The 15,855-nt window shown below is 37.5% G+C and overlaps 1 protein-coding gene across 1 annotated transcript in view; it reads left to right on the forward strand.

The window, feature by feature from the left end:
• The first annotated feature begins 485 nt into the window (after window positions 1–485).
• LOC145996325 (protein gooseberry-like) overlaps window positions 486–15,855 on the forward strand; it is an 84,643-nt gene continuing 69,273 nt past the window's right edge. The window contains exon 1 of the mRNA XM_083132756.1: window positions 486–510. Coding sequence (XP_082988882.1) covers window positions 486–510 — 25 coding nt within the window. The remainder of the gene's footprint in view (window positions 511–15,855) is intronic.

A 15,855-nucleotide genomic window follows, 5' to 3' on the forward strand; every position in this document is an offset into this window, starting at 1 on the left:
AGCGTCGTTAGTAACAGTTTCAATATGCTTATGAAATTTGAGCTTGGTGTCGAAGGTCACTCCGAGGTCTTTAATTTCATTTTTGCGAGTGATTTGTACATTTTTAATACGGTATGGAAACCCACAAGGTGCTTTGCGTTTTGTATAAGTGACTACGCTGCATTTTGTTGGGTTAAGATCCAACTTGTTATTTTTACATCAGGAAATCACTCTGTCTATATCTTCCTGTAGTTTCAAACAGTCGTCAGAGGTAGTTATTTCGTGGAAAAGCTTAAGATCGTCGACGAAAAGCAACTTTTGAGAATTATGTATGCAATTTAGTTTGTTTTTTTGTTTTGAGTTGGTGTTTTAAGTCCACTTTATGCACAGTAAGGCTAATCGAGACTGGACCTACAGTTTAAAGTGGGATCCGAACCACTTGTGCCTCCACCGGGTATCGAACCCGGGACCCCTTGATTACAAGGCAATGACGCTTCCACTGCGCCATGGGGGAGGCCCTTATGCAATTTGGTAAGTCGTTGATAAGTAATAAAAACAAAAGCGGTCCAAGATTGGACCCTTGGGGAACACCAGAATATGGTGTGAAGGGGCGACTTTTGATTTTCCCGTATATTACAGTTTGCGTTCGATCGGCTAAATATGAAGCGAAGAAATTTAAAGTATTAAGTGAAATATTGAATGATGCAATTTTCTGTAGTAATATATCATGATCAATTTTGTCAAATGCCTTAGTAAAATCGGTGTATATTGCATCGACTTGTCCTGTGTTATCTAGTACATTGCATTCGTAATGGGTAAAGTTAGCTAAGTTTGTTACGGTAGACCTCTTTGGAGTGAATCCATGCTGATAAGGAGAGATAACTGGATTGACGTGTGCTAACATCCTCTTGTAAATCATTTGTTCAAATATTTTAGCAAGACTAGAAAGGATTGCTATCGGTCTATAATTTTCTAAGCTTGATCTTTGGTGAGACTTGGGGAAAGGACAGACTGACGATGTTTTCCATCTTGAAGGAAAAGTATTGGTATCGAGGGAAAGGTTAAAAATTTGCAGCAAGGGATATTTTAAAATATCGCAACATCCTTTTACTATATATGGTGGTATGTTGTCGGGGCCGGTCTTTGATTTGGATTTCAAATTCTTAATGGCAGCTTCTACTTCGCTTACGCGGATGTTGCGCAAAGTGAAAATACCAAGTTGTTCGTTAGAAATTGCTATTTTCAGATTATTTACGTCATATTTAGCACTTTCGGCTGCGTACACAGAATGAAAGTAAGTTGCAAAGGCATCCGCGATGTCATTTTCGTCTGTCAATATGTCTGCGCCGACTTTAATAGCTTGGCAGTTTTGATGGGACTTTTTACTTTTGATATAGGACCAGAATCGCGAAGGGTCGGCACTTATCTGGTCTTCAGACTGTTTTATGTAATTAGTGTAAGCTACAGTTATGTCTTTCTTAACCTGTGCGCGGAGCAGAAGGAATTTTTCCCTATGGTATTCTTTGTTTGTAATACTTTTCTTCCATTTTAACCTGTGGTAAGATTTAGCATTAATTTTTTTTAACTGTCACATTTCCCCTTCAACTCCACTAGAATATTAAAAGGTAAATTACTTTCTCACTTTGTCTTAAAATAATTTACTTTTCATAATTTGAAAAGTCACAGAAATTAAAATAAATATCTTTAAGTAAAGAGGCAGTGTTCTATCTGTCGCACTCGTGACACAAAATTGTTCACTTGTATCTTAGAAATCTGGGAAAGTATTCTAAAGGTAGTTTATTTAATGAACAGTGTTTAGTTGCATAATTCACTGCACAGAAATTGTAAGAAAAATGTCGCTTAACTATCAGTAGAATAGTTACTTTAATGTTAAAACTGAATGTTCAAGTTATCGGAAAAGGTAATGCATTACTGACAGCAGTTTAAATCAACTCTGGTAATTGAATTTTCTGATACGTTCTTTTTCAGAATTAAATATATGGACACAACAAATTACTTTTTAATATCAAAATCTCACTGTGAATTCAAGTGAATGTTGAATGTTGGTACTGTGACGTCTCTGATATTAACTTGGCAATAATGCCTACGGTCGTATACAACGTGTCCAAACTCTTCCCATTCACTTGGTAAACATTTTGCTCTGTATAATCAAAGAAACAGCATCAAAATTGATTAGGTTATGAAATTATGGTAATATCAAACACGCACGTACAAAAACGTGCACTTTTAAAAATATCAAACTCTAACGAAGATAAATTAATAAATAATATTGTTATGAACCTTATGACTAATATAGTTAATGTACATCAGGTCAATATTTAGACCAAAATGTTTGAAGCGAAAATTTGATCTATTATATTTCAAAAGTATTTATTAAAAATACATAAATAGTAACAGTTAGATTATAACTATTAAAATTGTACCATCCTTGGCCTGTTAGTTGAACCCCATCCGGCTATGCTTTATAAAGTTCAGCTGTTACGAGACACAATTATTTATGAATTCCATGATTATTTTAGCGACGAACCAAAGACAAAAAAGGAGTTTTATTAATCGTACAATTAGAGATCTGTAGCATATTTAATAATAATGTAAGAAAATGACAAGGAATTTCACAGCTAACATTTACTAGGAAATACGTTTAAAAACTGCCTAGCGTGTCTATATGAATACGATTGCAGTGGCATTGTTAGGTGGGAAATCTTGGCGGGAATTTATCATCATAGGCACGGAATGCTGTTTGATAGTAGAGGAAGCCATGAAGAAAAGGATCGGTGTAGCTACAGTAAATTATGAAAACAACTAATAAAATATAAATATAATTCGAGCATTAAGGATTAGCTTCGGATGGATTTGATAAATTTTAATGAACATTACATTGTAGTGAAGAAATAATGTGTCTCTTAAATATATTTATTGTTCCTTGTATGAAATTACTACACTCTATATGTTGACAGTAAGGTCATCCGCATAGGGGCAACCATGGACTTTTATTCTCTGAAAACGGTGATTGAATCTGAAATTCCGGTAGTCTGGTGATGAACGTTTACCAGTCTTACAATTATAATTCCTAATACAATGTATTTTCACTGACGTGAAATTACAAGCATGAAATATGTCTTATTTATTTGTTTGGTTTGGCATCTACCGTAAAATAAACTGCTATTCTTTGAACACTTTCATACATCCCTTTTCATCACTGTGCGAATTAGCTTTTTGCTTTTTTTTGGGGGGGGGGGGGGGGTGATGCCCACTCAGTGGCGTATTTGTGATTTCATTTTGGGAGGTAGTTTTTGGGGATTCTGCAAATACGTATATATGTTACCATTCAGTAAACTACACTATTATCTTGCGGTTCTAAATATCTTATAACCTTTATTCTAACTTAAGTTATTAAACCTTATGAAGCCGGACCCTGTGGTCGAGTGGTCGTCCACCTCCGTGGCGGATTGGTTAGCAGAGCGCGCTACAACGCCAGGGGTTCCGGGTTCGAGTCCCGGGTAAGGCATGGGTATTTGTGATTGTCTGTCCTGAAAAGTCCTGAAATAGAAATGTGCATGAAATGATATGAGTGAATGAAATGAGACGGGGGAAGCTTCCGCTTAGGGACTTTCCTTTAAATAATAATAAAAAAAAGTGGTTAGCACATCGCGCTGCGACGCCAAGGGTCCCGGGTTCGAATCCCGCTCGGGCTTGGTTCTTTGTGAATTTCCATTCATCAATTTGATCACTCATCCCCATCTTCGCAAATTAGCCAATAGGCACAAAACGCGAAGTAAAATAAGCTAATTCAATCAATCAATCAATATTGCATTATAAGAAAACCCAGACTCGTACGCAAAGAGATCCATCAAGCTAGTAACTCCGAAACCATGACCAAATTTATATTACCAGATTCAATTATTGTTCATTTAACCTAACCTACAAATTCCTTGTGAACACTTGAATACATGTTCTTTGAGGTTGGTCAGTTGGAGAATGGCGTCCTTCTTTAATCCACATGGCTGCTTACTTTTCGGTAGGGAAATCTTTGATGACTGGGACAATTAATGGACACCAATGGTATAATACAGGATGTTTCAAGAAGAATCTTCCATTTTAAAAAGGCTATATTTAGGAAACCAATGAACATAGAATGTTGTAGTAAGTTGTAAAATACATGTTGGAACAACATCAAGTTTTACTTACAGTAGGTTTTGATTTGTTGCAGGTAAATGCTTTGGTGCAACCCACTCTTTAGTCCGCAAAGAAGAAGGCAATCCAGCAACAGGAAGAATTCTGCATGCTCTGCTTCAAGAAATGTGAGTTCGTTACAACTGTGCAACTTCGAATACTGTGAGCAGTGGTGGTGTAGCACCGTATTCACAACGAAACTCACGCTGTACAGCTCTAACGGACTCACATTTGTTGAAGTGGAGAACGCAGAAAGCTTTCTTGATGCAGAGTAAAGGGTGAGCTGCACCTACTGTAAATAAAACTTGATGTTCCAACATGTATTTTACAACTTACTGTAACATTCTATGTTCATTGGTTTCCTGAATATAGCCATTTTAAATCGGATGATTCTTTTTGAAACACCTATATACCCTTTCCATTTTCTTTGAGGGGAATAAAAATATCCCCGCCACGGATAAAAATAATTTTATTTTGCCGAGGGTAAAGGTTTTTTGGGGGGAATCCCCCCACCGTTGTTAATTCGCACACTTGTTTTCATGTAGAAAAATGAATGTTTTTGTTTGTATTTGCGATTATTTCACGTTGCATTTCAAGCTAATTAATCGTGATGAATAAGAATGGTGAATTGATGAAATTAATGAACGAACCAATCACAGTCGAAGCTTTTCCTAGGATTCCAATCTAGGAACACTCTGCCGTTGTATCACACTGAACCTAATGCGTATCAATTTGACACAAATGTGTTGAAATTTTAATACTTACATGAAAGTGTATAAATGGATAATGATAAACTTTTGATGCATTGATTGATTGATTGATTTAGTTTATTTTACTTCGCGTTTTGTGCCTCTTGGCTAATTTGCCAAGATGGGGATGAGTGATGAAATTAATGAATTGACATTCAGAAACAACCAAGCCCGAGCGGGATTCGAACCCGGGACCCTTGGCGTCGCAGCGCGATGTGCTAACCACCCGGCCACAGGGTCCGGCTTTTGATGCATTTAAATGTATGAAGGATACTACTTTCATCGGCTGCTGTTCCGTCTAAATGTGCATCATTTGAGAAGATCAGAGGAAATTATTTCAAAGAAACAAAAATTACGCATTTTAACCGTGTCAATTGATGTTGCAGCAAGGTTGCTAAGGTCCAGGAATTTTAAATATATTCAATTCCGGTGCAGGAGAGAAAATCATCAAGCGTAAATGGGTTCTGGACCGTAAAAAACATTTTTATCTGTAAAGTATTTCAATTCGGTCCAGGAACCTTTTCTTCAGGATCAATTTAAATACGTCCAGGAAACTTTTTTTTCCGGCTCAATTTAAATGCAGTCCAGAAACCTTTTTCCAATGGAAACAATACGCAACTTGGACAGAATTTAAATTGAGCGAGGAAAAAGGTTCGGGCCCTGCAAAAGAACCCATATGAATGTATGGGTTTTGGAACTTTAACAACCCTGGTTGCAAGAATAAGAAGTTCATGCACTTTAATGTGAGGAAACTTGGTGTGCTTGCCTACCGATGCAATACTAAGAAAGTATTTTTATTACAAAGTCTAGCACCGTGGCCGTGGGGTATAAGGTGTCAGGCGCTGAGCTCCAACTACTGGACGCGTACAGGTTCGAGTCTCCACACAGAAAACTAAATGCATCATATCAATTGATGCACCAAAACGCGTCGATTGATGCATTTTTGTATGTTGTAAAAGAAATACCAAAGTGCATCATCATGTGATGCAAGTGAGGATTTCTTTCAGTCGAGATGCAATATAATGCATCATTTGATGCATTTTGATGCACCTTCATTCGTTTTGGTGCAACTTCCTGCATCTTTCTCGATGATCAACTTAGACGTTTCATCTGAGCTAAATAAAAATCATTGAAAAAAGATGCAGGAAGATGCATCAAAACTCATCAAATGACGCATTATAATGCATCTCGACTGAAAGATATCCTCGCTTGCATCATGTGATGCACTTTCGTGTTTCTTTTACGACATACGAAAATGCATCAAATGTGAATCTGATTCTTCGCAGATGCCATAGAACACACATTAGTGCATCAGTCGATATGATGCATTTAGTTTTCTGTGTGTGGGGGAATCGTAACAACTTTTCTCTTGAGATTTCGGCCTGTGTATGAGACTGCTCTTTCTTTCCCCCTCAGAGACGGGCAAGCAAGGAATTAAAAAAAAATACTGCCACGTAAAATAATTATTGATTGATTGATTCGCTTATTTTACTTCACGTTTTGTGCCACTTTTGGCTAACTTGCGAAGATGGGGATGAGTGATGACCAGTGATGTGCCGTAGACTATAAGTTTACGTCTACATGCGTTGTCTACACGTAATATACGCGTAGATTACATTGGGTTGTAGTTTACATAGACTACGTAGACAATCTAAAGTGCATTAAAATTAATTTTCAAGGGTTTCATAAAAGGAAAGTGACATTTTCAACTATATTGGTTCCTAACGAAATGAAAAGAATCCTATTTACAACAAAATTTCTCTTCTCTTCTACCATCAACTATGGAAGAAGATAAATAGTATGAAAAAAACAACAACAGATGGCAGTCGTGAGGCAAGAGTGGTCTTTTCCCCATAAAGCACTAGAATATTTCCTATATTAGGTTTTTTCCTAGGTGAGGAATTGTTAGAATTTGGAAGAAAGAGTATGAAAAGTTCTCTTTACACATCAGCAACTGATACGCAGTACAATTTTCTTTAAATTCCAAGGCGCCCTTTGCTAAGTTATCACCTTTCGCCATGTTGTTTACATATATTATCTATTCTACGTATATAAAATAGTCTACGTGTAGAATGTAGACTATCGTTGTTTACGCGTAGACGCACATCACTGTGATGACATGGTGAAATTGATGAATGGATAATCACAAACATCCATGCCCAGGCCGGGATTCGAACCCGGGACCCCTGGCGTACGTAAAAGAGTTACTTCGATTTGAAGTTATCACATTTCTGCGACAACCCTTGTAGTAATTAAGGCAAAATAATGTGACTGAAATATGTGAAATATATCCTGATATTCATTTTCCAAGTGGCATGCCCCCTTCACTTCTTAACGCTTTTCCGAACGCTCATACTATCAAATCTCTTATAGAAAGGGTAAAAGATCGAAATTGCATATCATGTATTAACTCCAGAAATAATTGTGTTTTTTACGTTTGCCATAAAAAGATATCGTTAATGCTATACAATTCAATACATTTTGGATTTCGTAGCAAGTTATTCCCTGAGAAGTCAGACCTCAATATGTTATTCGAACGAGATCTCAAATTTGAATTTTGACAATGAAAAGTTGCTTTTAGTTTCTGTAAATGACACACGATGGCACTGCTTAGCAAAAAGTTATAATAGATTAAAAATATAATCTAGGAAAAGAGTATTAAGCAAGGTACTATTCACGTAATTTAATCTAATTCCATTTACATGTCTGAAGGATTTGAAATTCAGTATATACCTACTTAGCACACACTATAGTCACTGTACCTTTCAATAGCTAATTATAACAAATAAGATTGATTATTATCACAGTGCGTAACATTGCGTAACATTACACCTGAAATAAATATAGTGTTGCCATTCTCAAACCAGTAACAACTATCCTTTCCTCATTTCCATTAATTTCTCTGAAGTTATCACTAGATGTTTTTTAAGTCCATTTTATGCACAGTAAGGCTAATCGGGACTGGACCTACAGTTTAAAGTGGGGCTATTATCACTAGGACCGGGACTCTATGTCCTTTAAAACTGTAAAATATGTATGTATTTTATGTCATAAGAATTTCAAAACATGTAAAAGAAAATAATTAAATATTCCCAGTAAAGCCAAAAATATGTACAACAGTACTTCCGAATTTCTCATTATACGGGATGTCAGTATCTTCCAGGGAAGATCGACCAGGGTGGGGGTGGGATATATAGTGAAGTCACAATCACTTTAACCGAAGAATGTATTGGAAAAATACTGAAAATATGCTGAGGGTCACTGCAATTAATCTAAGTTTATTTATTATTATGTCAGGTATACACCTTTGTGGAAACTAAAGCGTAATTGGCAGCTCGCTACAGATCTGGTAAATCCAGGCAATCAATACACAAGCACGATATTTCAGGGGGATATTTAACATGTAGAATTTGAAGGTAAATGTCTGTTATATCGGAGACACATTTCTATCGGATATTTTCAGTTTCAAATGGTTCGTACTTACCAATTATGCCCCAATTGTGTATTGCGGAACATAGTTGAAGGTGCCATTATGCTTTTTACATGAAAATATCTTAGATTTTTCACATTACGAGTAATTCTTTTGGGTCCTTTCTTCCGTTGCGGAACATACAATATGGCGCGCACAGCTGTGCATCATCGCGCGTCGTGCTTGTGTTTTGTCGATTTGGAGTGGGTATGCAGTGTTTCAACCTTCTTAACCGAAAAATACCTGCTTTCGTGTTCATTATGTCATCACAAACCATTGACGGACAGCCCCAAAATACTTTCACGATAGCCCCAAGAACCATTCACGAACGCCCCAAAAACCATTCACGATAGCCCCAAAAACCATTCACGATAGCCCCAAAAACAATTCACGATAGCCCCAAAAACCATTCACGATAGCCCCACGGACCATTTCCGGCAAGGTTAGGTTAGGTTAGGTTAGGTAAGCATAGTTAAAAAAAATTAAAAAATCTCGTAAAAAAAGGCACGTTTGGAAACACTGGCGAGACCGCGTGAGTTTCGAAGCTCGCGCCATCTGCAGGTACATAATGGAAACAACCGCACGAACTTTCAAAATGCTACAGAAACTCATTTCCGTAAGTAGTTTCTTCTGTAAAAATGAAGAAATGTGTCTCCGATATAACAGACATTTACCGAATTTGAATAACAGCCTACAAAATTTTTGTCAGAACAAGTTACACTAAATACGTTTCCGTTCTACAATGCACTTACAATCTTTCTGGCATTCTATTCACTCGCACTGCTACACTCTGATACGTGGTTGGCTCAAACGACAAGCGATCTTGAAACTCCCATACTATACCGTAGATTGCCGATAGAATAGGAGCTGTAATGTACTACCGAATGTTATTTTTACTTTTGACTGGTTGTTGTGAGAAGCGAAAAAAAAAGATAGAGAAATGAGAACTGTTGAAACTTGTTTACTGTGATCCTCGTATTTTCCTCAACAATCGAGATTTCTTAAGATTTTTAAAATACAAACTTCAGAAAGTTTACCGCACATTTGAACACTACGACAACCTAATATATGAATGTTGGTTTACAAAGCTGTGTCACAGAAGAACGTTCCTTGAAATAGTATTCTTGTGGAAATTGTTAAATCACGAAATAGATGCTGAACATCTGCTCTGCCAGATAAATTTTCGAATCCCGTCGTCTAAAACTAGACTGAAGAATGAAGTTTTTCTTATAAAGAAGGCTAGATCCGAAATTAAAAAGAAATTCCATTGTGGAGAATGTGCACCAGTTACAATAAATTGCTATCAAGAATAGCACCATTGACATCTTTTCTATGAACCAAAGGGACTTCAGTAAAGCCACTATTAACACAATGGCCTAAGCTTAAACACATATTTTCCTATTGAAATTGTGATAAAGTGTATATATGATTTCTATCTCTATATTACAGAAATATATGTAATTGTATTGACTATGTATCCTTCATATGGGCTCTGTAATTAAGTATGTACCTGTTGAGTTCAAGAAATAAATAAATAGAAATAAATGTTCGCACGGCTATCAATTGTCGGCGGGATAAAACAAAATGAGGGGTGTATTATTACTCTGTACTAGTTGGTAAGAAGAGACGTCATCTGTTTTTAACTCTTTCGTCCATAATTTCCCTGCCATTGATAATATAAACTATGAGTTGTGGTAAAGGTACGAAGAATACATTGATTGCTTGATTTGCTTTATTTTACTTCGCTTTTCGGCCACTTTTGACTTATTGCGAAGATGAGGATGAGTGATGATATGATGAAATTGATGAATGGACACTCACAAACATCCAAGCCCGGGTCGGGATGTGCTAACCACTCCGCCACGGGGCCCGGAACGAAGAATACATTATAAAATAACCTATTGCAAGACATTTACGAAATTATACAGAAATATGTCTCATTAGGAGGAAATTGAAGAAATACATTGTAAAAAAAAAAGATCAAATATGTCAAAATATGCCGTATCAAGTTCGTCTATTTCGGCTGATTTTCATCAGCTACATGGAGATCTCACCCCAGTATTAGAGATCTGCATATAAAAAATATGTTATATCATAAAGTCCCGGGCCTAATACTTAGCTGTTACTAGTAGTTCTAATAAACCCCTTTCATTAATTTTTATTGTCAATAAAGTTCCAACTTTTATCAATTGCTTTTCTTCTCTCATCGAAACCATCATTGTCCTCTCCATTTATGATTAACTTATGTTCCTAATATACTTTTGTCTTGCAGCCCTTGTTTCTTTGCTCCAGAGAAGAATGCGACATTTTGTCAGCCTTTCCCCACATGTAGAACATTTTGGAATTGTGTCCGCCCCCCAAGTCTGAACCAAGCCAATCCAGATCGATCCTGTACCCCGCTTAAGGTCACATGATTCCCTCTCCGACCCCAATCATTAAAGGTATTTTATGCGCCATACGCTTTCAAAACATTATGCTTGCTTATGCTCTGATGTGCCACGTATGATATACGTTACGAACACATAAGTACGCCCAGGAATGTTTTTTTGCTGAAAAGCATTTTGTATTATTTTTTGAATAGGAAAATGGAAGGAATGAACGACTATGTTTGAGGAAAATTAATTTAAGCTCTAGCTCTATTTTCTATAGGGTTGTCACATTGTCAATGTGAAAAAATACGGGAGTGGTTAGCACGAAACGCTACTGCGCCAAAGGTCCCGGGTTCGAATCCCTGCCTGAGCATGGGCGTTCGTTGTGGGTATTGCTTCATCAATTTCATCACATCATCACTCATCCTCTTAGCTGCAATCAGCCAAAAGTGGCAGAAAAGCGACGCTAAATAACAAATATTTAAAAAATGAATTCAAATCATAGTCACGATTAGCCAAAAGTGGTAGAAAAACAACGATAAATAACAAAAATACAAATACAAACAAAAATACGGGATGAAATAGCAATCACAAGTTGAAAATAAGGAACAAAATTTTAAAAAAACAAACAGTATATGGCAGTAATAAACGTTTCCACTGACCTTTTCATCTTCTGAATGTATCTTTCTTGTGACGAAACTACCAACAGATGATGCAAACAAGGAGGAAGAATTGACGCCTGGCAACAATAATTTTCTGTGTTTCCCTGGTGCTGAAAATAATTGGAAAAAGAGCAAATTTTTAAAATTCTGTAGTTGTCTAAATTCAATTATGGGAAGAGTAATGAAAATGAAAGGCTAAAACTGTCAAAGTCGGGAATCGCATTTCTTCAAATTTACAGGAGGAAGTTTGAGTTTATGTGTAATTTGGGAAGGTCGTAGAAGTGTTTCCTCGCATTTTTCAATGTATTTGGCCGCTAATTCATGTATTTTTCTATAATAATGTTCGTCCGATGCACGAAAGCTGTTGCTTGCATTTCCATCCATGTACTTGAACCGGATGTTGCGAGCATCTGATGACGTAATGCCCGGTAAGTGTTTCCAAACACAGTTTTTTCACTATATTGCCCAACCTAAAGCAACCTAACCTAACCTTACCGTGATGGTGCGTGGGGCTATCGTGAATGGTTTTTGGAGCTATTCGTGGATGGTTATACGATCCAGAATGGTTTTTGGGGCTATGCGGGAATGGTTTTTGGGGCTATGCGGGAATGGTTTTCGAGGCTATGCGGGAACTTTTCTGTTAGGAAGGTTGAAACACTGCTTTGCCGTTTGAAACACAACGCTAGTCAAGATTTACCCGCCATTTTGCGTGTTCAGGAAGCGAGAAAAGAACGAACAATTGTTACTCGATATGTCGACAATAGATACTAATTTCGTTTAAAAAAAAAAGCGAAATCCCTTGTTAACAATCTTTCGCAATGCAGTATAAGTAAGTACGAATGTCAACAATTACAGAATAAACGAGTTACAGCCGATTCCCGGCTTTGACAGTTTTACCAATGCAAGTTTAGTAATGCAAATTCCAAAGGTTTACATATTAAAAGGTTAGAAAAGTGTTCATGTATTAAAGAGGTAATCGAAAAATGTGGACTGTTCCTTATGGACATCTCAGGTACCAGGAAAAAGAAAAATAGTTCGGTAAGTGACGACATCTTTCCAGAAAGGGGAGGACACGGTCAACAGAAATTCCGCGGAGAGCCCAATTTGTCGACCAAGTCTTCTCCTCGCCTTTGGAAACCGCCATTGGCCGTTGTCGCCTTCAGAAAGACAAGTAAAAGGGAGGAGGAAAGAAGGGGGGGAGGAAAGCGACCGTGAAACCGATTCCATGGTCTTTGCTTTGTCTCGTTTGGCTGGCCGATCTATCAGCGCTAACAAGCATGCCATCAGATTAATCACGGAAAATTCACTCCGCTCGGCGCGAATACCTGCTACATCAATTGTGAGCCCACATTGTGCTCTCGCTTTGATGCCCACCTGTCGCCTCTGCACAGGCGTTATCTTGTTCCGAGAGAGTTAAGGGTAGCAGACAGGCACGTATCTAGAAATACAATTCGGGTGGTCCGAGCCAAGTATCTCAGAACCAATAATAATAAACGTTTAAATCAGTACGTTAATACAGGTGTTCATATTACAAAAACACAGCTCGGAAACTACATGCAATAGAAAAATGCTATTGATTTAAAATGTGTATTATAACCTGCAACAAAAGTCATTATCAGTGTTATAATACACATTTTGCAATCAACAGCATTGTTCTATTGCATGTAGTTTCCGAGATATGTTTTTGTAATGGTACAGAGACTTTATGAACACCCTGTCAGCGTCACTCGAAAAAAGCACTGGACAGATGTAATTTATTCTTCCTAGTCTTACCAATATTGATTCTATTTCTCCCTTCGAACTCAGAGAGTTCAGGGGCGTGATGCTGATCACATCACCCCCACTCATGACCGGATCAAGAAAGTGTGGTGCGTTACCCCCACGCCCCCTATACGCCTTCATGGAGTGGTGCTAAGCACAGGGGAACACTTTACCTTTTTTACCTGTATAATTAATAGGTCGGTTTTAATTTTTATCATAACAGTAAGTATTCATTATCTGGCTTACTAATGCAGTCAAATTAGACTATTAGCTATGTAACGTCAGTTTGTCATGAATTAGTTCTTCATTTTCCTGTTTTGACTGCACTATACGTGTAGATCGCCAAAATTGATATAAAAAACTGGCAAGCAAATTAATGTAAAAAAAGATAAAGAATTGAATACTTATTGAATATTAGAAAACAACGTTAGGTCCAGTTGACGAAAAGTAAAGTTCCTGATTAATATTTCATATATATTATTTTAAGTAGAGACATGGGCGTCCGGAAGAGGGAGCAAGGGGGGCCGTGCCCCCTCCTGGAAAATGAAAGTCAAAATTATGTATTTCGCACATATAATTTCATTTTAGCAACAATAATATATGTTAATTATTGCATTAACACCATAAATTCAAATTTAAGCAATTTTTTTTTAGGGAACTACACTCTTTTGGGGGAAAATGTGACTTGTTTGCCCCCCTGGAAAAAAATACCTTCCTTGCCCCTCCCTGGAAAAAATCCTGCGGACGTCCATGAGTAGAGGTGTGCATAAATCTTCTTAGGTACTCTCATCCAAAGCCGTATGATCCAAATCTAATTCATTAGCTCGGCTAAAATAAATTACCTTCGCTTATGCAACAAATACTAAACAAGTATATTTTTTTAAATTTTAGTACTTGGTAAGTCTTTCTGGGGGTCCGGCCCCCCTGTACCACTCTAAATACGTCCTTGAAAGCTGAGACAAGAGAGAACGATCGAGTGAGATAAATGCAAAAGAAAGAGAAGGAAGGTAAAATGTATACAAGGTGAGAAAGAGGGAGAGAAAACGGGAGAAAAATATAGGCGCAGAGAGAGACGAGAAAAGAGTAGAAAAGTGGTAACGGAGAGAGAAGAATAAACGAAAACGAAAGAGAGAAATAAGAGTGAGACTCACAGAGAAAGAAAGAGACAGAAGATCTAGAGAGAGTGGCAGAGGACAGGACAGATAAATATCAAGGGGGAAAAGAGGCGAGAATGAGGTAGATACAGAGAGATAAATAGGGATAGGAAGAACGAGACGAAAGAGAAATACAATGAGAGGATGAAAATGATAAGAAAAAGATTGGAGAGATCCAGAGAGAAGCAGGAGAGGTGGTAGGTACATAAATAGAGAGAATGACAACACTTTTCAGTTTATTTTTTCTTATTCAAAAACTGTTACAGTTGGAACAAGTTGCAAATGTGCTATGAAATGGTACGTCTTTTGGCTACTTAAGAAACAAATATGAAACTGTAATTTTGAACCTCAAGTGAGAAAAGTATGTTAATTTAAAGCAGGTCCGAGTGTTGCTATGTGCCCCATGCATGGGGTAAGTTGCAACAGTGTTTAGGGTACGTTGCAACAGTGATTATGCATTGTCAGAATGACACTCTTTGCAATCAATGCACACATAATAAGGATTTCTCTCCGCACACAGCCAATGGGATTATTCTTTGCAAGAACTGTGGAGTAATGTTTTCTTGCACTCTAAATTTCTTCTTGCCCTTTCCCTTTGCACTACTCTTCTTTGCATCTTCCAAAGCCTTTTTTCAGGTGTGTCTGTTAGAATGGCACTTGTTTTACGTTTGCGATTCGTCGCTTGCCTGGGTTCAGCCTTTGGGTATGGACGAACATTTTCATGAGGGAAGGAAACTTTAGATCTACTTACTACTGAAGACATTTGTGTGCCACTTGGACCCGGCATTTCAATTTGCGAAAGCAAATGTTCATTTTGAACATCACCTGAAGATGATTTAGTTGGCAGTGCATCGCACCTGGCAGTTTGGACTATGTCATCACTATCAGATACGGAGGCCTACTATCTACCTGTCCTGCTGGATTTGGTCGATCTGAAACGAAACACGAGGCAAAGTCGCTTTCTTGGAATACCTCAGGTTTGAGCAAAACCTGATGTTATGTTGGTAGGGGGTAACTGCAATCAAAAATGCTGTTTTAACTATCTGTGGTATGTAGTACCACCAAGTTCGCAAAGTACATCTTCTTCCTCTGAAAACACGTTCCACAGTTTCGCATAACCACAACTTATGTTCTGTCCCTCACGAAGACCACTTCCTTGTAATATCTTATTTTGTATGTATCTCGAGAGGGTTGAATAATGAATGTTGAACTCTGCAGCCATTTGTCTTAAGCTAAGGACTAAATATATGCGATCACATTTTTCTTTTACTTGAAAAGATTGTAAAATTAGTAGACAATAAATCGTACATCGATTTATCACATTCGGGACAGTGAACAATTACATTTTATTTCTTATTAAAGTGTTGGTCTGTCATGGGGCACTTTGCAACATTGTGGGGTACGTTGCAACATCTGTTGCAACTTGGCTCACCGACATGTTTGGTTACGAAAGTTATTCTTGCCTCCACAAAAATTGCATCACATGGAAAGCAATATCACGTTCCACACCTTCAATAA

Source organism: Lepisma saccharinum, chromosome 12, assembly GCF_977018435.1.
Source record: "Lepisma saccharinum chromosome 12, izLepSacc3.1, whole genome shotgun sequence".
NCBI lineage: Eukaryota > Metazoa > Arthropoda > Insecta > Zygentoma > Lepismatidae > Lepisma > Lepisma saccharinum.